The sequence below is a fragment of the Typopeltis vanoorti genome, chromosome 15, assembly GCF_054136105.1.
Source record: "Typopeltis vanoorti isolate ZY-2024b chromosome 15, IOZ_Tvanoo_1.0, whole genome shotgun sequence".
Taxonomy (NCBI): Eukaryota; Metazoa; Arthropoda; class Arachnida; order Uropygi; family Thelyphonidae; genus Typopeltis; species Typopeltis vanoorti.
In genome coordinates this window covers 92841850-92868019 of record NC_143563.1, presented here as the reverse complement: position 1 = coordinate 92868019, position 26170 = coordinate 92841850, and the positions used below count along the sequence as shown (strand labels likewise).

Below are 26170 nucleotides of genomic sequence, written 5' to 3'. Positions count from 1 at the left end.
GACGATGATTTGGATATCGAAAGAACATCAGAAGATGGAATGGAAGATGATGTAACAACTCACGAAAATCAGGTCACCCAAGATAGAAAAGAAAAGGTCCCTCTAGTTATCCTTCGAGATAAAGATAAATGGACCTCAATCTCAAGATCCCAAGAGAACAAAATATCAATTTCTCCTGGGCAAGAAGTACTGAAGAGGGTGTAAAGATTCATCCTACCACTGTCACAGATTATTGCATGATGAAAAATGCTGGACAACTCTAAATTGCCCTTCCACACCTTTGCGCTAGCAAGCGAGAAGAACCTAAAAGTGGTTCTAAGAAACTGACCTCATCGGTCAAGGATTGACCACAATCAAAGTCAGTAGCATGCTGAGGTCAGATAAAACACCAATGCCACTGGTGTTGGTCGAAATCTCCAATACACAAAAAAGAATCTATGAAGTTACTAACATTTGTAAGCTAAAAATTACAACCGAACCTCTAAGGAAGACATCAGCAGGGCAGTGTCACAGATTCGGTTACGCCCAAAAACTGTGCAATTGCCTACAGATGCTGAAATGCGGTGAGGATCACCAAACTAACTCCTGCACCAAGCCCAGATCCACACCTGCCTGCTGTGCCAATTGTAGAGGACCACATCCCGCTAATTACAAGGGATGCCTTTTCCATCCAAAAAACCGTGGATCAACAAGAACGAACCACGCTCCTCCAAGCAGTGACACAAACAACCAAGCAGGTCGCCCTCCACATCATAATACCTCACATTCGGCAGCCCAGGAAGGCACTCGACCTTTATCCATGTCCAAATCATATGCGGAAGGGGTAAGAACCCAGACTCCTTCACCGCAAGAGCAAACAAGCTCTAAACTCACATCAGACCTCGTCACTTGCAACAATGCTGCATGAATTCAGCAAAGCAAGCACCTCACCATGTTCCAGAAAGAGATTCTATCTAGAAACCCAATCCATATTAACAGCTCTCTATAATGTTTAAAAAATTTAAACCGAATTCCCTCATGATAACAGCATGGAATGCCAATGGCTTAACAAATAAAATTCTCGAGTCGCAAGAATTCGCAAAAAAAGATACAATCCAGACATATTCTTGATCGGTGAATCCCACCTCAGACCATCAAACAACCAAACCTAAGAGGTTATATTTTATATAGGACAGACAGACTTAACTCTAGTGGAGGCGGCACAGCTATTTTTATTAAAAATTATTTGAGCCACAATTCGTTGACCATCCCCCAAACTCTAAACCTTGAGGTGACAGGTGTGGAGGTGCACACTAATAACGCAGGGAAACTCAAAATCTACGCTGCCTACAATCCTCCCAGCATTGACAGCAGACTTAGACTCCATCCTCGGATTCCATAATTATAGCAGGAAACCTAAACTCCAAACATACGGCCTGGTTCAGTTTGTCAATCAACTCCAAAGGCCGTATCTTATTCAACTACACTTCACTTAACTCATCAATAGTAGCTGGACCCACTGAGCTGGACCCGTCAGGAAGTTCTGATATATTAGACATAGTTATCCTCAGAAACATAAAATATCAATACCAGCTGGAGGCATTAGAAAAACTTAACTCAGATCATAATCCCATCCTGCTCAGGCTAGGACTTCAAGATCAACTCTCTCCCTATCATTCTTTCTTACCATGGGACAAGTTCTCTAAGGTTCTCCCAGTCCACATCGGTCCAACCCTTGTCATTCGTAAAAAAGAAGAAATAGACGAAGCTGTAAGCAATTTAACTAGGCAAATCAACACTGCAATAGCAATAGTCAGCAAACCACTGTCTTCCACGCTCCCAACTGGATCCCAGAAGAGATAATTGACCTGATTAGGGCCAAAAATAAAGCCAGAAAGCGATATCACAACACTAGATCCCCGCAGGACAAAACAACCTGAATAGACAGATTCGAGAAAGCCCTCTGGATGCACAGGAATTCCAAATGGGAATCCAAACTCATGGAAATCAACCCAGAAGATAACTCGATGTGGAATTTTGTAAAATCTCTTCGTACAAAAAGACAACCCCTTCCCCCTTTGAAGACCAATCTTGGAACTGCACACTCAGATGAAGAAAAAGTAAAAGCCCTAATTGACAATCTGGAAAATCAATGCAGCCTTACATCTTACAATACATCTTACGTAAACTTAAATATCAATCTCATTTACAAAGTTCATCGCAAAGTTAGAAATGCATTAAGACAGCCTAAGGATGATTCAGAAATCATCACCCTCCCCACATCTCAAACAGAAATAATAAATATTATTTACCATTTGAAGAACAAAAAGGCTCCCCGCCCTGACGGCATTACCAATAGAATAATAAAGCTACTCCCACGGAAAGCTATAATTCATCTAGTTAATATTTTACCAATTCCATTTTAAGATTCCAGTACTTTCCCACAGATTGGAAAATCGCTGGCATTATACCTCTGAAAAAGCCTGGTAATAACCCATAACTTTCCCAAAGCTACAGGCCCATCAGTCTTCTTTCCTGTCTTGGCAAAGTAACAGGTCATCCTATCAAGACTACAATCAGCAGTGGACAAACAGAAAATAATCCCAAATGAGCAATTTGGGTTTCGCAAAGCTCCCAACATGGTGCAACAAATTCACCGACTAACAGAACATATCACCCATGGTTTTAACTGGCACCTTCACACTGCTGCTGTATTTTTCGATGTTGCCAAGGCCTTTGATAAGGTCTGGCATCAAGGCCTTATCTTCAAACTAATTGAAAACAATATCCTAATTAAACTAGTGAAACTCATATACTCATATATTAGTGAAAGATACATGCAAGTAAAACTCAACGGAATTGTTTCTTCAAGGCGCAAAATTCTGGCGGAAGTACCTCAGGGTTCTTTTCTGGCCCCAATACTTTTCGCAACTTACATAGCAGATATTCCTCTCAATTCAAGAACGAATACTACGGCCCTTTATGCCGACGACACCGCTATTCTAGCAAGATCGCTCAGCCCTCGCCTATCAATCACCAGACTCCAAGGAAGTATCAATGAGCTAGCAAACTGGTTCACCAACTGGAGGATTCAAGTGAACCCCCTCAAAAGCTCAGCCATGCTGTTTTCAAGAAGAAAACTCCTTTTTAACAAGCACATCAATCTCATTGGCTCCAAATCTTCCAAAGTAATAGCACAGCTCTACCCATTGATCAACCGCAAGAGCAAATTGAACTTACATAATAAATTGCTGCTTTACCATATGGTCATACGTCCAGTTATTACCTACGCCTCACCAGCATGGAGTCACACTTCTAGATCAAACATTTCGAAATTGCAGAAAATCCAAAACAAATGCCTTAGGATGATCCTGGATGCACCGTGGTTCATCAGAAGATCACAAAGAAGGGAAGAGATCTTACAGAAAAATTCTTCGTGAAGTCAAGTTCACATTCAAACCCACTGATCGTACAAGCTGTCAATTACAACGAGACTGATTACTACAAACACAAAAGACCGAAGGCTTCTCTCCACTGATCATAGCTAACACAACTGCCCTCAGAGTGCAAGCTTAACTGCGCACAAGTCTCCCATTCCCAAACAACTCTCATCACAGATAAAGGGGAATATGAAAAGCACTAGTGCTTCATCCATCCTCTCAGCGACGTTCATGGTTAATGGTTACAATCAATAGGGATTATGGATGTAGAAAAATCCACCCAGGGCAATGCTGTAGCCCAGGGATCGGCAACCTTTTCGGACTCGCAGGCAACATTCAGCTTTTATTTTTAATAATCGGGCCGCAAGCGTTTAATTAAGAGAAAATAGTGAGTGGGTTCAGTATCAATATAACTTAAGTTATCAATTTTTATTATATCAATCTTAAAAAAAACAGATTATTATTTTATGGCTATTTGTCCTATTTTTGTTTAGAGGAATGTTTTGTTTAGAAGACTAACATGGGAATTTTCCCAGAAATAATACCTACCTTAAAAACACAGAAATATTTAGAGTACCAGATATGAAACAAGCATAAAAATGAAATTCAATGAAAAATTATTATCACGTAAAAATAAAGTTATATAGTTTATGCATCACAATATGCGTGTCTCTTTGCTTAATGTGATTGTTTTCCCTTAGCCAGATTATCTAGATCCACTTTATAACTTGAGGTGCAAATTCCAATCGAAGCATGCAAATATTCATCAGTGTCAGGCGAGAAGCAAATTTATTTTTTCTAAAACCCAGAAAATGCTTGTTCGCAAATGTATGTGCTTCCAAATGCGACTATCATCTTCTTTGCGATACTAATTAATCCTTCAAATTTTTTGGTAAGCATCGATAAAATATGTGGATATTTTCTAACGAAAATGCGTTCTTTAATGTTTCATTGTGTTGTAATTCCAAAATTTCCAAACACAAAAGGAAACTTTTGTTGGTATCATTGAAGATTTACAAACGGAAATTTCAACAAGATTTGTGGATTTTCATAAAAATAGCATCGAGCGATTATTTTTGAACTCTTTTAATGTTGACATTGATGACGAACTTTTTGCAAGTGTATTTTTTCAAAATCTTTTAATTTAAAACGAAAATGAACAATCGAATATCTAAAATGAAAACGTTGCATATTGATTTAAGCAAAATAAACGAAATAAAATAAAATAAAACATAAGCCACTGCAGTGGAATCTTTTTCAGTTCTTGCTGTAAAATGTATTAACATTGGTCAGAAATAAACCATTTCAATGTGCTGCCATCTGGTGAAGGTATGATTAACTGTGCTTCACACCTTAAAAAAATATTTTCACAATGTTTTGTGAAAAGTACATAAAATAAATAAACGAAGAAGACAATATTGAAAAGCTTATATTGGAAACAAATGATCATGAAATGTATGATCAATGTTCAACTCTAAATTCGTATTTCATTTTAATTAATTAATATTTTTCATCCAAACAACAAGAAATAATTCGTCCTTTTTTTTTTTTTAACTTCATTTATTGATTACTGGTTAAATTCCTTATTCGAACATTCTAATTCATAAAATTAATTATATTTAAGAGTACTTAAAATTAGCTCTTCTTTAATTTAAATCAGTGAAATAATCATTCCTTTATATATTTAAGGAATGATTTTTTTTTCCTAAATTAATATAAATTTTCCAAATTCCAAGATTTGCATGGAGAACATGTCATTTCAATTATTTTCGCATCAAGAATGAGTAAACGAACCCATGGCTTGGGATTAACGATAATTAATCCCATATATTTCGAGTATATAAATATTTCATATATAAAAACTTAGTTCTTTTAAGTAAATATTCAAATTCCATATATTTTTAAATAAAAATCATTTTTGGAAATAAAAATTCGATTTTTTTTGAAACACCATTTTGTTAAATGGAAATGAAAATTTTTAACATTAGTTTACGTACTTCCATTTTCAGGTCTATTCAGGCATAAAGGCTAGTCATCTGAATTTTTCTCATGATGTCATTAAGTACAGAAACTACGGTCGCAACCAAGCATTGTTTCCTTAATGGTATTTTGTGCCTTTTTATTGAAAAAATATAAACAGAGTTCAAACAGTTCAGTCTTCATTTCGTGCTCTTCTTACCACGCACAAAAAAAAAAAAAAACACACACACCAGACACCACATTTGGGAACACAGAACATTTGAATGAAAATCTTTGGTTGAAGTTTGGAATATTAATCTCGACTTGTGCCTTATCGTGTACAGCAGCAGAAGTTGATCCCCCCCCCCCATGATTCCTGTATATGAATGACTAGTTTATAATGAGCATATACTTTAAATGCACTCTTCCTTAAGGGAATCACAGTTGCTATTTTAACGTCATGTAAATCGCTTAACACGATTACAGTTTTTGTCGATACTGTTTGTATCACTATCGAAGAGTGGACGATTTAATTAGTCTCGATATATTTTCCCACGGATTATCACTAGCATTTGCCATTCTAAATCGTGAAGAAAACTCTCTTTCCTGTAAAACCTCCACAAGATTACTTGGATGATTGGTAATCATACCGTCAACGCCTAGCCTAAATGGAAAAAAAAAAAAAAGAATATAATAATATGTACAGGTTAATTAACTAAACAGTTTAATTACATTTATATATGCATCATTTTTAAATATATTATTTTCCTTCCACATTTAGCGTGCTACGCGCGCCGAAAGTCTAGTTCAGGAGGAAGGAAATGCTTACCTTAATACATTTCTCATAGTTGATTTCTTGTCTAGTGTCCAGTAATACACTTTATCAATGAATCCCTGAGGAGAGTCCCTTATTCTTATAGCTTCACGCAATCTTCGAGTACTTCTAGGAAGGCAATTAGTAATTCCATCTCCTTGCCATATATTATTATTAATATTCATCCTTTCCCACGAGGCACTAATACTGTTAAGATTTTCATTACCAGATAATTCCCAGCCTATGCCAAGCAAACAAAGAAAAATTATGTGAATTTTCATACGAATTCACAAGTTTGAACAAATTATTTTAATAGAAAAATAATTTGTTCTATAAGGTAAATAACAGAATTCTTATTTAGGACAGTTTTAGTGAAGTCAATTTCATAAAAATTAGACATAGGACTTCCGTCGATAAAACTAGGATTGTGACGATACTTACACCGTTCGAAAGTCAACGATAGTTATATCCAGAACTGTATCGTCTTTACAATAGCTCAATCGTTTTTTTAATGTATATTTCTGCTTTAAGATCTCTGATATTAAATGAATTTCATAAAATTTCTGAAGAAAAATAAATAAATAAAAAATTAATCACGTAAGGATCGTCACACTCTCGAAATGTGATTAATTATATAGAAATTGAATTAAAGAAATGTTTTATTACTAATTATATACAATCAGTAAATATAATTGTAATTATTTAATTATAATTAGAGTACATACAATCAATGTATAAATTAATTAAAACGAAGTAATGCACTTACCAAATTTTGTTTCCAGTTTTGTCAGATTGTAAAATTTCAAAGTATCTAAAAAAGGAGGAATGAAAGCCTTGTCCCGGATGTACGGAAGTGATAGTATGATGTACGCTTTAGTATCGCCCAATCCTACAGAAACAACAATCAAACGAAGGATGTTTACGCCACATTTTTATTAAATTGATAATAGCACAGATAACACACGAGCTAAACAATACAACTACAGTAGTGAGGCAAACGATCAATACTTGAACATTTAAAATGGCTTGCAATAAATAAAAAAAAAGCATGCGTAGTTTACACGCAAAATATTCTGGTTTAGAATGTATCTTTATTAATGATTGAATTACAAAAAATGCTGATAATCAGATAAGACAAAAGCGAGAACTTGTTTACCACATTCAAATCACTTTTATTCGCCACCATTGATGTAGACGGGGTACACGTCCATAGCCGTAAAAGACGAAGGCCATCCTTATGTTATTCGATCACAGATGACCTAGAGTTTCCAAAGATAGCAGACTCCTGATGGCCTCATTACATCTTAAATAAGATTCACGTGAATACCCGCCTACGTCCAGTTTCATGTTTGCGATTTTGAATTGCCAGATGCGCTATAAACTTCGTTTAGAGGATCGTATTCTGAAATAAGACTTTTATATAAGCCAAGGTGTTTGGTCAATTAAGACAAATACATTAATAGGAAGATGAGCCTTCAATGGAGAAAAGCATAGAGGAATCACTTAGGTCTTTATTATTATTATTATTATTATTTATTTATTTATTTATTTTTTATTTTTTGGTGATGACGGTGAATCATCTAGTCCTGTATGAAGATGGCAGGATTATTCTATCACATATCAGGGTTTTTTGCCACAAAAGTGTCCCGTAGTGTCGTCAAAAGGATGCTGTGTATTTATTTTCCATGTATGACCTGAGTTTAGATTGTCTCTAGGGTGCGAAAAACATTTTAATCAATCTCATCCGGTCTTTCTCATCCGATATAGCGAGCTATAATAGATCAACATCGAGGTGAGGTGCGAGGTGTTGTGTTGTACTGAGCTTAGCGATGGTTTTGTTTTTAATTGGTGTACAGTAGGACAGATGTCGAATAGTGAGATACTTAGCTGGGTTGGGTGCGTGAGTTTTTGAATATCATTAAATTTTTCACGCGTTTGTGAAGTGTTTTCGATTATATACAAATGATTACATATATAAATAAACATTATTGTCACCTTATGACTACATTATTATCGCGTTGCATGTTTGTGTAGACTTACATCATTACGATGGATGCATCCATCCATTATTATGGATGGATACCATGACTATATTGTCTTTATATCAGAAAATGTCATATTTTAATGGAAATTGGTTAATATAATGCTTATGGATTTTAAAGACGCAAGTATAATGGACTTCGATTCAAAGTTCTGGTTAATATTATTTGTTAACTGTCTGAGAGATGTTAACTTGCACACAAAGCTACGTTGTTTTTTTTTTTTTTTAAATCGCTTCAGAGGTTGTGGCTTAATGCGTTTTATCGAGCATCTCCTTGGTTCAAATGCCAGATTTTCCTTTTCTTTTTTCTTGTTTATTTTCAAGTTTTTATATAGTTTTATACAAATTTACTATTGTGAATATTATAAACCAAGTGTGACTAAATAATATTTGTCTACTGAGATGTATAAGTTTAGTAGTATTGTGCAAGAAAATAGTTCTTTCTTTGTCACCACGTGGCGCCACCTCTGTCATCAGCTGATTTGTTTCCATGTTGACTTTTATTAAAAAGTCTGTTGCATCATATCCGGGCAATTATAGCTGTTCATTGCATATAACAAATTCTTTTCTGTTTTTATTGTCTAAAAATTGCTTATTGCTCATACACTTGGGAACAGTAGCAGTGGGTTGTAATTTACTTTGCTACTCAATCATCTACGCATAATTTACTGCAAATATGAAGGGTTTCTATCTATGAATCTGCACACTGTAATCAAATCAAAGACATGACCTTGCTTTATATGAGGAAACTTACCATTTTTCCAGAACAGCCTGATGAGTTTATTTGCAATATCTATCCCAGCCCGTTGCTTAGCACTAAACGTTAACCTGGAAATTTTAAGGTCGAGCATAAGAAGAATCATTTCTTTGCGATACTTGGAACTACCTGAAAATAAAATGCCAAGCCAAATAAGAATTTAAACAAAATGGATGCTTTTAACCCATCTAGCCCTATTTCTTTATTTGCTTCTTTGTGCAATCTTTTAAATACTTACATGTGTAGATTAAATACATGTAGAAAATATGCCAACGATACCTTTGATTAATATGGTATTTTTAGAAATGTGAAAATTAATTCTGAAGAAACTTCACAAGCAAATTTTGATTATACTTAAATAAAGATTTAAATAAAAAATATATTTTTATTAAACATAATTTTATGCAGTTAATTTTTATCTCTCCAATCTAAAGTATTTGGATAATAAATGAATACACCTTATTATATATATAAATTTCCATTTCTATAGAAATATATAAATTTCTATAGAAATTTCTATTTCTATAGAAATATATATATAGAAATAGAAAGATAGAAAGAAAGATTTGTGCTATGCTATCTTCAAGGTATGAGTTCCTTAACCCCGTGGGATTGCAAAATTTCATCTTATCTAGATAATAATATGTTCGCCCAAAGAAACAGGTTTTTGGACATATTTGGACACCGCCTAAAACTGTACGAGAATTTGACCCTAATGCAACATGATCTATACTACAATGTGACCTTGAAATTCCCTTTATACGTCATCGCAACAGTGATAAACTCTTGCAACTGAGTTCATAATAAGATACTGGAAATCTCTCTATTTGAAGAAATATTGTCAGTACAAAGTACTCAAGTGTTCATCTGAGTCACGTGTTATGGATATTTCTCCTTATTTAAGAGTTATTTAACTCTTAAATTAAAGAGTTAAATAACTATTTAATCATCATCATCATCATCATACTTATCAAGGATTTAGGCTTAGCATGGCCTGTTCCGGCCTTAGAAGTCATCGTTGAATCGTTTAAGAGGACGTCCTAGTTTTCTTTTCCCTAATGACTTGTACTTTAAGGCTTGTTTTGGTAAACTATTTAATTTAAATTTATATATTTAATTGGTTAGGGGGGGGAAAGGTCTTATAAGCAACAAAGGAACTAATATTAGTTCCTTTGTTGCTGTTGTTTTTTGATAACTTAGCATCTATTTTAAAACCTCCTTTTATGTATTTAAAACAATAACATATTACTGAATATTAATATTTTTCCTACTTGGCAGTTCCGTTTCCGTGATATATTTTAATTTGAATAATAAATTAATTTTAAAATTTGATGTTATTATCTATTACAGTATTAAAATTTAATCACATTTTACAAAGTCATTGAATATTAAGGATCCCTTTAAATGATTTTTAAATTAATTCATTCAAATAAATTATTTTAATATATAATCCTTTTAAATTCTCTCCTTTTTGAGCAGAATTGAGCATAATATATTTATTATGCGATTTTTTTGGGGGGGTAGGAGGAAGATGGACTGAGTCCTTGACTCTTTATCCCGTCATCTGAATGAAGAAAATCTGTGTGGATGGGGTGTTATTGAGCTAAAAGCTCTAGTCACGGCTGGGTAACGGCAATAGCCGAGCCTCAATTAAAACTTCATTGGCTACAGCATTGCCATCCGTTACCCTGGATCGCCTAATACGATTTTTTTTTTTTTTGGATAGATGGGTGAAGCAAGAATGCTTTTCATATTCCCCGTTATCTGTACAAGAAAATGTATGGATGGGGTAATATAGTGCTATAAGCTCTGATCATGGCAGGAGAGTAACAACAATAGCCGATCCTCAATTAAAACTTCATTGATTACAGCACTGCCATCCATTACCCTCCCTGGGTATCCATTTTAGTCGCCTCGTACGACATGCATGGGCTACAGTGGGGTTATTCTTATCCCGGCCACCACACGGGGTCTTATACAAATTTGTACATTCAACTTCATAAATTTATTATTATTATTTTTAATAAACGACATCTTAGTAATTTAAAATAAATTCTATTTTGTACATATATTTATTATAATTTTTATTTAATTGTATTTAAAAAATTAATTTTCATTATACTTTTATGAACAACTAATCATTTATTTCTTTATGAAAGCTAATTACTCTAACTATTAAGTACCTATTAAACAAACAGTTGAAGATAAAGGGTATTCTTACTTGGACTAGTTAATTCTTCTATGTACCGCAGATACGATTCGAAATATTCCCATTTGAGGCAGCTTCTGAAACAGTCGCAGGGTACGCCATGGAAGGTGTACTCGGCTATGCCTTTTGTGGAAAACATAACATCTGTTTCAAGGGCATTTGCTCCAAGATTTAGGAACTCATCGACTTGTTCCTTCTCATTCACCATGTGGCCGATATTCCAGATGGGCCGAACAATACCGCACACTAAAAATACCTACATATAGAATGCATTTTATTAATAAGTAAAGCAATGTATTTTATATTAAATTCTACGATTACCATTTTTTTTTTTACTTTATAATAAATAATTATAATAAATAAATACTACTTTATAATGAAGTTTATATTTTTAGTTATTAACTTAAAGTATTTATGTTATTATGACTTTAGTGTTTGTAAAAATAACAATAATATGTATAGAGGTCTCTTCTTTTTTTTTTTAACATAAATAGCCCGTATTTTATTTCCTAAACTGCCTCCTTTAACATTGCGAATATGGTGGTTGTACGAACTTACTGGGTGAAAACAAACAGGGGTTTTGTGAACACGCAAACATTATCCTTTTAGTGTGTGATGCACACTTAATGGACTATTTACATATTATATTATAATAATATATTACAGAGAAAACGGATTTTCTTTTTGGACATACAATAGAAAGGAGGCAAACGACACATGAGTGGTCGAGAGGATTTGTCTTTTTAGTAAAGGAGTCAACATTACAATTCAGTGTTACTCTTAGCTATCTTTCAGTTAAAGTGTATCGTCGTCGCAAATCCAGAACAGGGTACCAGTTGGATTCACTCCTCAATGAATTTGGCTTCTTTTCTTGTTTCTTTGAAATCGGAACAAACCCTCATGTGGAATCATATTCTACATGAGAGTTTGTTCCGATTTGGTAATAGATGGGTGTTGATTATCTCTTGTGTGCTTAAGGTAGAAGCTGTAGATGACGGCGGCCTTAGCGCAGATGAAAAGGAAGTTGCATGTTCTGTGTCTGTTCTCTTTTGTGTGGACTAAATTCTAGTAGTCTTCTTGGATGCGTGTGTGTGTGTAGTAACAGATGCGAGAGGCAGTGTTCAGGGCATAGGTGATCATCACTTCGATTGCAGGACAGGTCAAATGTGTTCCAAGGTACCTGGAACTTCGCAGAAGTGACAGAGATCCGATTCTCTAAGTTGAAATTTGTGAAGCTTCTTAGTAGTTGGCAAGATGTTGTGTCATAGCCTTCATTGTATGTCGGAATCTGCTTTGGCACACTTTGATTTCTATGGGAGATCCCACTGAAAATTGTACTGCATATTCAGGTTTGTAGATGAGGACACAGATGAATATGCGAAGGGTAAATACCACTTTCTCATATTGGAGACATGAGAAAGTGGTACATTTTCTTATAGTTTGAAGGAAGAATTGGAAGTGAGGCTTCAGATGATACATGAGGAAAGGTTGGCTCCCTTCAGTTTCTAGAAGGAATTCGAATTCCCCGAGGCGCAGCGATATCTGGAAAGGCTTTTATAACAACAGCTTCATCTGTTGATATTGCTTTTCGGTTTATCAGTGGTATAGTTCGCTCACCGATTTGAGGTCCCTCGACACTTCTGCGCATCTCAGAAAAAGAAGAATCCATTCCGATAATAGGATAATCAGTCCGTATAGTGGGATGAGTTGTTTATTATTACTGGTCGGAAAATTAACTTCTCTTTTATGATTATTGTAGTTAACTATGTTGTTTGTATAACAGTTGGAAAATTTTACCTATAAAGCACGTGATTTCGCGTGTTGGCGACCAATTCGGATGTCCTTCATTTTTTTCTCCCCTTCAGCATGAATCGACTATTCTTGGAAAGACGCGAAGCAGGGACCTGGAAACGGTGGGCGAACTATATGTAGGTGAATGTTTTCCACTTTAGAGTTTCTGTTAGGAGGTCTCCTATGATTCTTATTCCTGCCTAGTTCCATGTAGGGAAAAGAAAAGGCTGGCCAGTTGTGAGACTCGTTATGTTTCTGTTCGAAAACAGTGGCATCTGTAAGAAAAGCTGACTCTGTTGATCCTATCAGTGAGTGATGAAGGTCTGTATTTTTCTATCGCTGTGGAGCGTCTCTGTAAAAATGAAGCAGGTTAGGAGGGATTGCACAGAACTGGCCATTCGGAGGATTGTGGACAGTGTAAGTCCTCTGGTGGATGATTTCATAATGTAATTGAAGGTGGTTAGATAAGTATGATTGGACTGAAGTGTATTTAGGAGAAAGATGATCCTGAAAAATCTAATCTTGTTTTCAAGTGAAATCAGGCCTTGACCTCTCTTATTGAATGGCGTGCAGAGTAAGTTGTCCAATTAATATTTTCCCAGAGGAAACGTGCGATTGCCTTTTGAATGTGATGGAGAAAGTCTTCAGGGGGGGGGTGTCAGAACTTTGAAGGTGTGCCATAACACACCCGCAGTCATCTGGTTGATTATTATGACTCTTCCTCTAAAACAAAGACGTTAAAAGAATGCTGTTCCATTTTCCTAGGATCTGTTTAAAGCGGTTGTGCAGCTTTGTCCAGTTCAGTGTATTAAAAATTTTGATGTTCCCCATGTGTACACCAAAGTATGTTTGTCCTTCATTTGACCAGGTACATTCAATGGGAGAATCAGTTCTAGCCTTACATCTGCCTGACCACAAGCCAGTTGTTTTTGCAGAGTTTAATTTGGCCCCTGAGGCTTGTGCATATAATCTGTGTGCTTCATGGGTTACTGTCATTTCTTCGTCATTACGTATTATTACGGTGACGTCATCGGCATATGCTGGTTCGTTTGGAGATCATGGTGTTGTGTGTACTCTTTTGTTCTATGGATAGTGTTTATAGCTGTCCAGAGCGGGGATATCCTTGCTTGATTCCTCAAGAGTATGGTAAAGTGCGGGTGAGCCTGTTGTTGATTTCGGAGTGCATCTGTATAGCAGTTGGACTGTATCAGTAGTGAAAGGACCATAGTCGAATGCCTTTAGAACTTAGTAAAGGTATTCGTGCTCTACTCTGTCGAAAACCTTTTCCTGATCGAGAGTAACGAGTGCTAGGCTTTCATTTCAGCTGTTTGAGACGTGGAGGAGATCTCTATTTGGATAGAGGCACTCAGGATTTAATCTTGGGGGGTGCCAGAGCACTCAAGATTTAATTAATCTTGGGGAGGGGGGGCGAGTTGGGTAGACGATTTGAGAATGGACATTAGGCATTGCATACGACCTATGACTGAGCATCTGCAGTGATCGCCAATACATGATACCTGTGATCTCCTCTGACTGCGTTGTTCGCTTCGCGTTCACAGCGGCCGTGATTCCCGAGTGCTACAGGGTATTCCCACCTTATGTGACCGCTAATTCATAAGTAGTATAGAAAGAAGACACGATAAAACATAAATAAAAAAAATAATAATTTAAATTAGGAAAAGATTTTTGGAAAATTTTCTACTGTTTCTTTCCTTTTTCTCTTTGGAGGGAGATCAGGCCCCCTGACCCACCCCCTGGGTGCGCCACTGGTCTTGGCTAATTTCTCTTATTCCATATAAATTTATTTCGACTAGTTCCCCAACATACCAGCTTTGCTTATTCTATTATCTATTGCAATATTTAATTTGCTATCTTCACTAAAACTGTGCCTAAATAGCTGAAATACCTTATTTGTTCTATAGGTTCTTCATGAGAATGCAGTTGAATATTTTCATAGTTTTTGGCCTTTTTATTGTCGATTTTCATGCCATATTTGTTACAGCTGTTATTCAATTTAGTTATAGAATCTTGGAGACGTACTGGAGGTAATTTTCCTACCTCAACTATTGATATATAGTGCTAATTGCATTTTCTACCACTGTTCTGTGACCTTGTTTTTTTTTTTAAGTCTTTCAAAAAATAATTACTCCAGATATCTAGAAGTTTATCTTCAGTTTTCATGTCACCTTTATCATCTCTAGTTCCTTGTACGACATTCTTTCCTCAATTTGTAAGTTTTTGCTACTTTTACACGTAGCTTACATTTTTCTTTATATTTTCCTTAGGGCACTTGAGACTTATTTGTTTGGACATATATGGTTTCTTTCTTTCGAACACTGCCTCTAACTTCTTGCTTCCATCATGGAGTTCTGATTTTTCTATCTTTGCAGACAGCTTCACTGTCTTTATCTTCCTCGATCCTCTTATAGCATTAATTGAGTACAAAGCTAAAATTCTTGGTCCAAACAAGGTCAACAGGAGTAATAGGTAAATGGAAAATAGTAGTAAGTAGGAACAAATAGATTCTGTTTTGATCCTTCAGTGATTTATGGACAGTTGTTTCGTGGTCATCCTTTGAAAAGTGCATGAGGCTCGTGGCTCCCTACGACTAAGTTGTCTTTTGTTGCGAAATTAAAAATTTCAGAAGAGATGTTTAATGTAATTATTTATTCCTTGTAGTGCTACTTTACAGTGGTTACAGCATGAGAAGGAGGTCTTGGGGGGGGGGGGGGGAACGCGCATACATGAGCTTCAGGGAAAAGATAACGTAGAACAATTAGCAACTGCATTAAACAAAATTAGTTGCTTTAGCACGTGCGAGTTTCAGATATAGGTGGCACTCAAAAAAAAAATAAATAAATAAATCGTGCAATATGCGATATTCAAAAAGCAGGTGCTTCCTTGACAATAAGTTTGGGAAAGGTGACGCAAGGCAGGAGCGGAAAATAACATGTCCGGCCTCTGATTACCTAGCGGAGATCGATCAAAGATATAGAGCGAGTGTTCCGTTTCATATTTGACTTTATTTTTCATTGACTACACCTATATAAGTGTATATAGGCTAATTGGTGGAACACAAAATATAAGAAGTGAGAGTCCAACAATTCTAAGTCAAAAAGAAAACGTTGTGTGTTAGCAATGAGCTCGCAATTCTTTGTTCATTAGATGCAGTATAATACAATAGATGCAGTTATCTAAATGTGTTTATTCATTTATAATCAGGAAGGAAATAAATAAACTTCTTTATATAAAGAATGCTTTTGGATATGAAAGAAACACCTTCTTAAACATATTTGAACTTTTATCAACACCAATGCATTTGTTTTCTTTCAATTTTGTTAAAAATAACGATAATGTAGAAGCGCCATCTATATTGAAATATTTCATACCCGCCGGAAGCTGTTTTGTTAGTTTCTACTATCAGAAGTCATATCTTCTGCTAGTCGATAAAAATTCAAAAAAAAACAGTGAAAATATTTTCAGATAAACAAACGCAGATTGTCATGGACTCTTTAATCTTTAAATAGGATTGTATTTATTTGCGAGAACTAATAGAAATTCTTATCAATTTATCAAACTCTTTTTCAATTCATCGTTAGTTTCATTTTAAGTATCTGCTACAAACTCACTTAAACTGATTTTTCTATTATCTTAAATGTTTAAAAAGCCACAACTTTTAACAAAAAAATATTTTTGTCAAGCTAGTTAGGTAATATAGGAAGAGTATTTTTATTATTTTTAATGATGACCTAAAGTGAATCTTAAGTTACTGAAAGTAGAGTGAAATCTAAATATTTATTCCAAACAGAGTTTATTAAATGGCCGTATTTACCACGAATGGTCAGCCTTAAATTATGGTATTCTTCTTATCATGGACAAATGGCCTGTTCCAGTCTAAGGTCGCTTTGATCTGAATTCCTTTTTTTTTTAATTTATTTAATATATATATATATATATTATGCACACATTCAACAATTTTGTAGTATGCATTTGCCCATTCGATAATATTATCTAAAATTTTATATAATATTAATTTATTTGATATTACTAATGCAAATAATAAGGTGTTTCATATTCGTATTGTCTTCTCACAGTGGTTTTTTTTATCATTTTATTCTTTATTTTTTTACTTTTGACATCGCAATATTTTCGATAGATCATTCTTTGTTGTTGTTTTTTTCATATATTTTACTTCTTTATATTATCATCGATCTACAGATTCTGAAAATAGGTTAACCATTTTTTCAAAGACAATTGTTTGTATATTTACCTCTTTTTTTTAAATTCAGGTATTTTATTATTTTGTAAGTTTTTGATTAGTTTTGAAGTAGTATTTTTAGTTGTGCTACATTTTCCCCTATTTTTCTTTTCCTTACTTTTCTTTCTCCAATAGCGTGATTTCTCTGCTTCTGTCTGTACTAAAATCTATCCATTTCTAGTAACTGACTCTCTCTCTCTCTCTCTATCTGTCTTTCTCTCTTCAGATTTTCCTGTTAATGCAGGTGTTCCTCAAAGCTCTGTTATTTCTCCTGCCCGCTTCCTCATACAATAAACGAACTGCTCTCATTGACTTCAAATTCTGTTCACAGTTTTTCTGATGATAGCACTCTCGTCCTAATCATACGACAAACCTTGTAGTTCTCGAACATCTGAAGCGGCGGTCTTTTTTTTTCTCGCAAAACAAGACCCCCATTCTCCCTTTACGGAGAACTATGGTCTTTTGGTTTAGCAGTAGAGACTAGCTCTCCATCTCTTCTCAGACTGACTCTTATTCCCAGTTTTTCCTGACATATGCATTACTTCGATAGCATTTCCAGTTACTTACTCCGGAGAAATCCCAAATCCGCTCAACCTTGAAATACTTAGGTCATATTTGGAGTGGTGGTGGTGGTGCACCAAAAATCTCTCTAGAAATACTCGATGCTGTTTGGAAGAGGACGGGTTCAGTTATCCGACATCCTCTTTCGGCATTCAGCAGAACTGGCATCCATCAAGTTCCCTCCTATTTCTGATAAACCTGTAGCTACAGCTGCCCAACATCCTTTAACACAGCACTTCCCAAACTGTGGGCCGCAGCCCCCTTGAGGGCCATAGGTTTTGTTGAGGGGGGGGGGGGGGCCGTGAAATAATGAAAACAAATTTAAAATGTTTTAAGACTAAGTAGATTTTTTTTTTATTTTAAAAGAAACGTATTTAACTTTTATTATTTCTTTTTTGTTATTTTTCATATTTTAATGGGAAAATTCACACATTGATGTTGGTTCACAAACTTTGCTTCCTGCGTATTTCGGCGCTTAACGAATATTAGTAAATATTGCTTATTCATTTCATTTCAAAGCAGTGGTTAATTGTATTTACTTCGAATGCTCTCCAGGGAAATTCCAAATCTTTCTCTCCCTTTCATAACCCGTTCGTAATCAGGTACTATTGATATTAACTTTATATACATATCAAAACTCGTTTTATGTTATCACTCTCACCCGAGCTAGTTTTCTGTTACCAATAAAAGTTTCGCATATACTTCACACATGAAAAAAAAGCTTAAACAAGTTCATGTGGGGAGATAGTAACTCGCTTGAAGTGGTAAACAACACCCCTCCCTAACAGCCAACTATACTGCAGAGGCAATAAAAATGAAGTACTTTTATTATGCCAGTGAATAAGGTATGAGGAGTCTGTGTAATATATTTCTCAACAAATAGTACAATTAGAGACAAATGGGATAAAAACACACTAATTAATGAATCAAATGTCCTCTCATACAGAAACTATGCTGTATAGACTGAAACAAAACCATATGTTGCACGGGCAAACACAGTATCTAATTAAAAAAAAAAAACTATTGTTATTAATTAGATGTGTGTGAGTTCGATTTCCCAAGGCAGCAATAAAATTCAACCGAACATGCTAAAATTCGTAAAAGTGTTAAAACTAAGTAATATATATAATGAATATTATGGCAGTTTCACATATGGAATTCGGATGAAGAGAGTTAGCATTTCAACTCAATTGTCAGCTATGTTTTATCTTTCGGTTGCGCGATTGTTTGTTAATACCGCACCAATCATATTGTTGGATCCTACTTCGTCTTAATCTGTACCTTGGATCCGACATGTTATTTACTACGATGTTCTTAACCTAAAAATAGTTGCTAGTTGGTTTCTAATTCAAATATAGAGAAAATTTATATTTAAAGACTGCGCCACTCTATATCTGAATTAGTTCAAGAACTGAAGAAAAATCAACCCTCAACTATTTCTCCTTAATATATATACTGACCGAGTATATTTCGTACTTAATTTACCCGCTTTGGTTCGAATATTTTATGAATGGTGCAGTAAAAGAGATTCCGGCAAAATACAACTTTTGATTAACAAAAACAAACATTTAATATAAGCTATATAACACACACATACATAAATTCTACTTCTAATTTAAACAATAAAAACAAGTCAAACATTAAGCCAAGTCAATCACATTAGTTCAACCTTCCAAGCCTTCACATATACTTTCTCAGCTTCTGAGTTACAAAGTTCCTACACATATATAAATATAATAGAACTTCCTATCTAATCAGTTTTCACACACTTCTCAGTCATGCTATAAGTTCAAAATATCGCAGGCACTAATAGTTAAAAATATCTCTCTAACAATTCTCAACTTCAACTCTCAATCACGAAGAGTTTCCACAGTTGAGGTTAGGTTAAGCGTAGCGTAATTAACACTCAATTCTTCAAGCATTGAAATAATACACTAAGAAGTCCTTACCGGAAATAGTTCCTAGTACATCAAATACGTTGTGAGCAAACTTTTAAATTATTTTTATTTTACTTAAGAACACATCTACAAGACTTATCCACAGTTATAATTAAAACACTATCAATCGCGCTTCAGAAATCCAGACATCGACTGCAGGGTACTTCAACTATCCTTGTTACCACTCATAAACTAATTAAAACACTGTGCGGTTCTCCTTAGGGCAAATCGGAAATAAGCCGCAATTCTAGACCAACTGGGTTTACTCAGAATTCTTCCTTGAACGTCCAGCTTTTTATATTATCCGATTACAGCATAAATTTCCCTTTTATTATTACTGCTGGCTTCACTTTCAGCTAACTATAAAATTCACTTCGTCCTTGCTCACTTACAAAAATTATCCTCTTAACTCCTGCCCTTAAGAACCCTTCATTTACTTCTACTTCTCTAGTTTATGCCCTTGCTTCCTTTCACTTCCAAGTTTCCGTCCCAACTCTCTCTCTCTCTCTTGTTACCTCTTATATTTTTTTATTATTCTTTTTTTAGCCCTCGCTCTGTTCCACTCGCGCTCGTTTATTTCACGCGTTTCCATGACAACAAATAAACGTAAACATTTTCGCTAACGTTACATAAGATTATACCACTACATTCAGTTACTACATAACGTTAAACTTTCACAAACAAGAATAAATAGAATATTTGCATTTCAATAAATGCGTAGTTAAATTACAAATACAAGTTCTTATAATATTGACATAACAATAAATAAAATAGCTTAATAATATTTAATACAGAAGCTTATTACTATTAACACATATCTTTGATTAAACAATTAATTATTAGATATAATTAAGGTAATTACATGATATCAAATTATAATTTAAGTTATTTACATTAAATAATATTTACAAATGTAACCTTTGTGATGGATGATCATGGTTCCCATGCCGGGAATCGAACCCGGGCCTCCTGGGTGAAAGCCAGGTATCCTTTTTCTGAGCAAATAATAACTACTCTAATATCTACATAATCAGAATCCAACAATATCCACATTTTAATAAGCGGACTGCCTTTGCTGTCTGTTTCGCGTTAGGCTTAAATACCGTAAAAGGAGAAAAGTCACAAAAGTGAAAAATGTTCCTGGTGCTGGGATTCCCTTATTCAGGTAATATTCACTAATTTCATGTTATCAGTCTGTGATGTGACAGTATCGGTAAGTGGTGATATTATTTGATCTATTCTACGTTAAAAAATTTAACCCTGAGATGGATAAGTGGCTGATAAAAAATTAAAAAAAATTATCGCGAATAATTAGAAGAAGCAGAAACAGACTCAAAAAAAGAACAGTATTTCATATTTTACCAGAACAACCCGCATCGTCTTCAGAACTAAACGGTAAGAGACAAAAAATGTAATATATGCATTTGATTTTTGCAATATTCGCTGTGTATGTTTTGTATTGAATATAAATGCAATAAATATTATAATAATATATCTCTATTCGATTTTTTTTCGAGGGGGGTGAAATATTTTAATTTTTGCAAAGGGGGCCCTGACATCCAGAAGTTTGGGAAGCACTGGTCTAGATAACAAACAAGAGGGAGGGAAGAAAATCCTGATTATATGCTGCCGCCTAGTGAGTAAACTTCGAAACAGTTCTTTTTTCTCTTGTATTTCTTTGCAATCACGAAACTGCATCTACTCGATGTTTTAAGATGTGAGTAAGACCTGGAAAACATATCTCAAGTTTAGGTGTCACTTACTTTGAAATGTCTCCAGATATTATACATTATTATGAATATTAGACAATGGTTAGTTGTTTCTATTGATTTTTTCATGTTTTCTGAAATGAGAAATCGGAAAAAGTCTGTTTACTTTTTTGCCTGATATAAACAAGTAAGGAATCTAATCTTTATTGTAATATTGGTATACAAATGAATTTGAAAAACGTAGTGAATGGGAAACATGCAATTTTTTAAATAATATGACTGAAGCAAAATAGTGAGAGGGAAACTAAAGTTTTGTTTTGTTTTTAAATTATAAAATATGACATTTGAGTTGATACGCATAGGATATGGTACAATATTGCACGAAATAATCGCATTTGCAATCTCCCTCACGGTCAAGTATGATTGCGTCTTCGAACTATTTTGTCTTCGAAAAACAATGTGGCGTAGTGATATTACATCCTTTAACATTTCAGTTGTTCTGGTTTGTATTGCTGTATTTAAGAAAAAAACAATCGAACTCTCTCCAATAGCACTATGAAAGTTTAAATCAAAACCACTAATAAAAGTCGGAGACATTCATGCTCATGGCCGACATTACGTCTTTTAATTATCACAATAAAACGGCAGGGCATCTCCGATGTGACTTTTCCTGGGTGGCTGCTAATTATCGTTATACCCTTTCATAATGGATTTTTCATTATTTTCATTCATTAGCTTTAAGAATAGTTATAATTATAGAAATAATTAAAAGTGATTTTACTAATGCGTATTTCTGCTACTGTTAATAAAAAATGTATAATGATATGCATTTATCATTATATTATATGTAATGTAAGTGTTAAAAATATAAACAATACCTAATATATTATTTTCTCTATCTAAAATAAGTTTTTACTTTCAAAATGGCGCCATTTCTGGCTGTGTGGATCTCAAGATTCTTAATTTCAGGTTTTACACTGTAAAAAAATCTGGGCTTAATTTTAACTATTAATAGACATTATTTTGTCGTTACGAATCCATGTTATTTTTACTCTCTTCTCTTAATCGAGTTGTTTGAAAACCACTTTCATTAAAATTAATCTTATATCAGCCTCTTTCAACATTCATGCGTGTACTTCTTATTATGTTCCGACTTCCTTTTCATCCAGTTCGTTTCCGTTTTTCAATTTCGTTTGGATATTTTCATCATATATCCTAATGATATGTCTAAACCATTATATGCATTTTCCCATTTTTATTATCTAACACATATCTTCCTCAACAGTGAGTGTTCTTTAAATTTCATCATATTGTTCACTCGGTCAGTTCTCATTGTTTCTTATATCACACTTGACTACATTTATCTTTGAATTAATTTTTAAATATCAAGTTGTGCATACTTAGAATTCATATGTGAAAGGACTCTCTCTTTAAAGAGATTTATTTCTTATTTTTCCTAGAGATGTTTCACAATACGAAGGGAATTCTTAGACTTCGTTCTGTTCTTCTGTACTTGTTCTTACTTACTGGACAGACGCATCTTTTTTTGGTGTAAATGATCCTTAAGACTTGAGTATATTCACCTTTCTATCGTTTCCCTACCTAAGAGAGGTCTTGTTTTCCCTTCTCTCAACGTCTATTTAGATAACTTATTTAGTGAAAGAGTTTATTTTCAGTTCAAAAGTCTGGTCCTCTTTATCCATTTTGATTGAATAAAATCTCTCTCTCTCTCTCTCTCGTCAGTCAGTCAGTTACTGCTCATTTAGTACTTGATCATCTGTGAACTACACGATGAATATACACCTATTAAATCATATTCCTATATATTCACCCTATTCTTCATATATCATATATTTGACACTAGAGTTTGCGATTAGTGAAATCTTAATTTTATTCATCCCCGACTTCAAAATTCTTAATACATTATTTCCTATTTTTATCTAATAAGCAGCGTCTTCGCCTACATGTTTCATCAATATTATTGATTTTGTAGATATTCTCTCTACAGCGGCATATTTCTTTTCTGGTTCAAGAAAGGCCATATGCACTTATTTATGTTTCCCTTTTTCTTTATGCTCTTTTCTTTTTCTCCTTCTAACGGAATATCTCCTATACAAAAACACACTGAAAAATTCCATGTTTTTCTATGTGTCAATATGAATTCTAATACATATTTTTATATGTTTATAAAAATATGTATATATGGATTACCAACGAAACTAGTAGTTTCTCATTAAACCTTATTATATATTATCTCGGTGTTAATCATTTAAATTAAATTAATAAATATTGTTGCATGTATACATGACTATAGCGTCACCTCACACTACTGTATGCTTTTATACATCTCTTACATATTTAATTGACTGTATGCTCTTCTTTAACGAGTATTTGTGTGTGTGCGCGCGCGGTGGCATATGAATGTATCCTTCTTAGCTAAAAGCTAAATAAATAAATCAAATAAGGGAAGGGGGAATACCCTAGTTCATGTATTTGAATTTTGTGTCTTATACAATATTTCTGCTGCGTTTTATTCATAATGTTTCTTCCTGTTTCTCTTTGAGTTCTCCATAAGAAGTCTTCTCTGTCTCTCTCCCTTGGTCTCTTTCTCCTTTTGTTCTATGCCATGTTTTATCTTAATATCTAGGGACATGTGTACATATAAAAATATATACATACTTTTATATGTACACATGACTATAGTGTCACCTCGCAATATCGTATCCTTTTACACATCATTTACATATTTCCGTTTACTGTATGTCCTTCTTTAACGTGTGTGTGTGTGATGTGTATGTGTGTGCGCGCGCGTTGGCATATGAATGTATTCTTCATACTTAAATAAAAAAAACAAGGAATGGGGTAATACAGAAACAAGACTTCTTCTTGTTTCTATCTCAGTTCTCCATAATAAGTTTTTTTTTTCTCTCTCTCTGTATTTCTCTCTGTTCTATGTCATGATTTATCTCAATGACTATGGACTTATATACATATTTTTATATGTAGGTATTGACTATAGTGTCGCCTCGCACTATTGTATCCTTTTATACATCGCTTGCATATTTTAGTTTACTGAATGTACTTCTATAACGTGTGTGCGTGCGTGCGCTCGCGCGCGCGGTGGCATATGAATGTATTCTTGTAAGCTAAAAGCTAAATAAATAGACGAAAGAAGGAATGGGGTGAATACCCTAGTTCGTCCATTTGAATTTCTTGTCTTGTATTTCTGCTTTTTCTCCTAATACTTCTTGTTTCTATCTGAGTTCTCCATAATAAGTCTTCTCTCTCTCTCTCTCTCTCTCTCTCTCTGTTCTGCCATAATAAATATTCATAATTCTACTCTCATTTATTAAAACTTACCATATTATGTATTTATTACTGTCATTCTTGGTTACATTATAAACAAATGCACGAAAATTAATATTACTGATTCAAGGTCCGAGCCAACATTGAGCAAGTATCTCAAATTAGCATACAACGGGGAACATTCATTAAACGAAACACATCAATGTCACTTTGAGAGACTATATTTCTGTTATTTATATACTCATTTCGTATGTATTTTTCTGCTTCCAGTGATGCAGAATTCCTCTCTTTCTACACCCTCATGAGTTTCGGTACAGTCTGATGGTAACAAGCTAACAAAACTGACGCACAGAATAGCAATTTGATTCGTATTAATTTTTCTCAGGTACTTACCATTTATACGTATACAATATTCAAACTTTCTCCTCTGTTTTCATCTTAAACTCCTGGCAATATTTCTGTTTAATATTTTAACGGAATAATTTTTATAATCACTACTAGTCGGCCGAGTTAAATTTCTAATTCAGGCTTGGAATATAATTACGTTTGATCTCTTTTTCAGTCCGCGCGGTTAGTCTAGTGCAGCGGTTCCAAAACTGTGGGCCGCGGCCCCCTTGGGGGCCGTAGGTTTTGTTGATGGGGACCGTGAAATAATGAAAACAAAATTAAAATGTTTTAAGACTAAGTAGATTTTTTTTATTTTAAAAGAAACGTATTTAACTTTTATTATTTATTATTTCTTTTTTGTTATTTTTTATATTTTAATGGAAAATTCACACAGTAGTGTTGGTTCACAAACTTTGCTTCCTGCGTATTTCTGCGCTTAACGAATATTAGTAAATATTGCTTATTCATATGTTTCATTTCAAAGCAGTGGTTAATTGTATTTACTTCGAATGCTCTCCAGGGAAGCTTTAAATCTTCCTGTCCTTTTCATCACACGTTCGTAATCAGGGACTGTTGATATTGACTTTATATACATATCAAAACTCGTTTCATATTATCACTGTCATCTGAGCTAGTTTTCAGTTACCAATAAAAGTTTCGCATATACTTCACACATGAAAAAAACCTTAAACAAGTTCATGTGGGGAGATAGTAACTCGCTTGCAGTGGTAAACAACACCCCTCCCTAACAACCACTATACTGCAGAGGCAATAAAAACAAGTACTTTTATTATGCCAGTGAATAAGGTATGAGCAGTCTGTGTAATATATTTCTCAACAAATAGTGCAATTAGAGACAAATGGGATAAAAACACACTAATTAATGAATCACATGTCCTCTCATACAGAAACTATGCTGTATAGACTGAAACAAAACCATATGTTGCACGGGCAAACACAGTATCTAATTAAAAAAAACTATTGTTATTAATTAGATGTGTGAGTTCGATTTCCCAAGGCAG

At 34.3% G+C, this 26170-nt stretch overlaps 1 protein-coding gene across 1 annotated transcript in view; it reads right to left on the bottom strand.

The window, feature by feature from the left end:
* Nucleotides 1–5075: 5075 nt before the first annotated feature.
* LOC150098981 (dermonecrotic toxin LspiSicTox-betaIE1ii-like) overlaps nucleotides 5076–26170 on the bottom strand; it is a 32518-nt gene continuing 11423 nt past the window's right edge. Inside the window, exons 2-6 of the mRNA XM_090405822.1 lie at nucleotides 11212–11455; nucleotides 8988–9119; nucleotides 6959–7081; nucleotides 6208–6433; nucleotides 5076–6042 (exon numbers count right to left, since the gene is read on the bottom strand). Of these exons, the coding sequence (XP_090261948.1) occupies nucleotides 5889–6042; nucleotides 6208–6433; nucleotides 6959–7081; nucleotides 8988–9119; nucleotides 11212–11455 (879 nt within the window). The 3' untranslated portion in view covers nucleotides 5076–5888. The remainder of the gene's footprint in view (nucleotides 6043–6207; nucleotides 6434–6958; nucleotides 7082–8987; nucleotides 9120–11211; nucleotides 11456–26170) is intronic.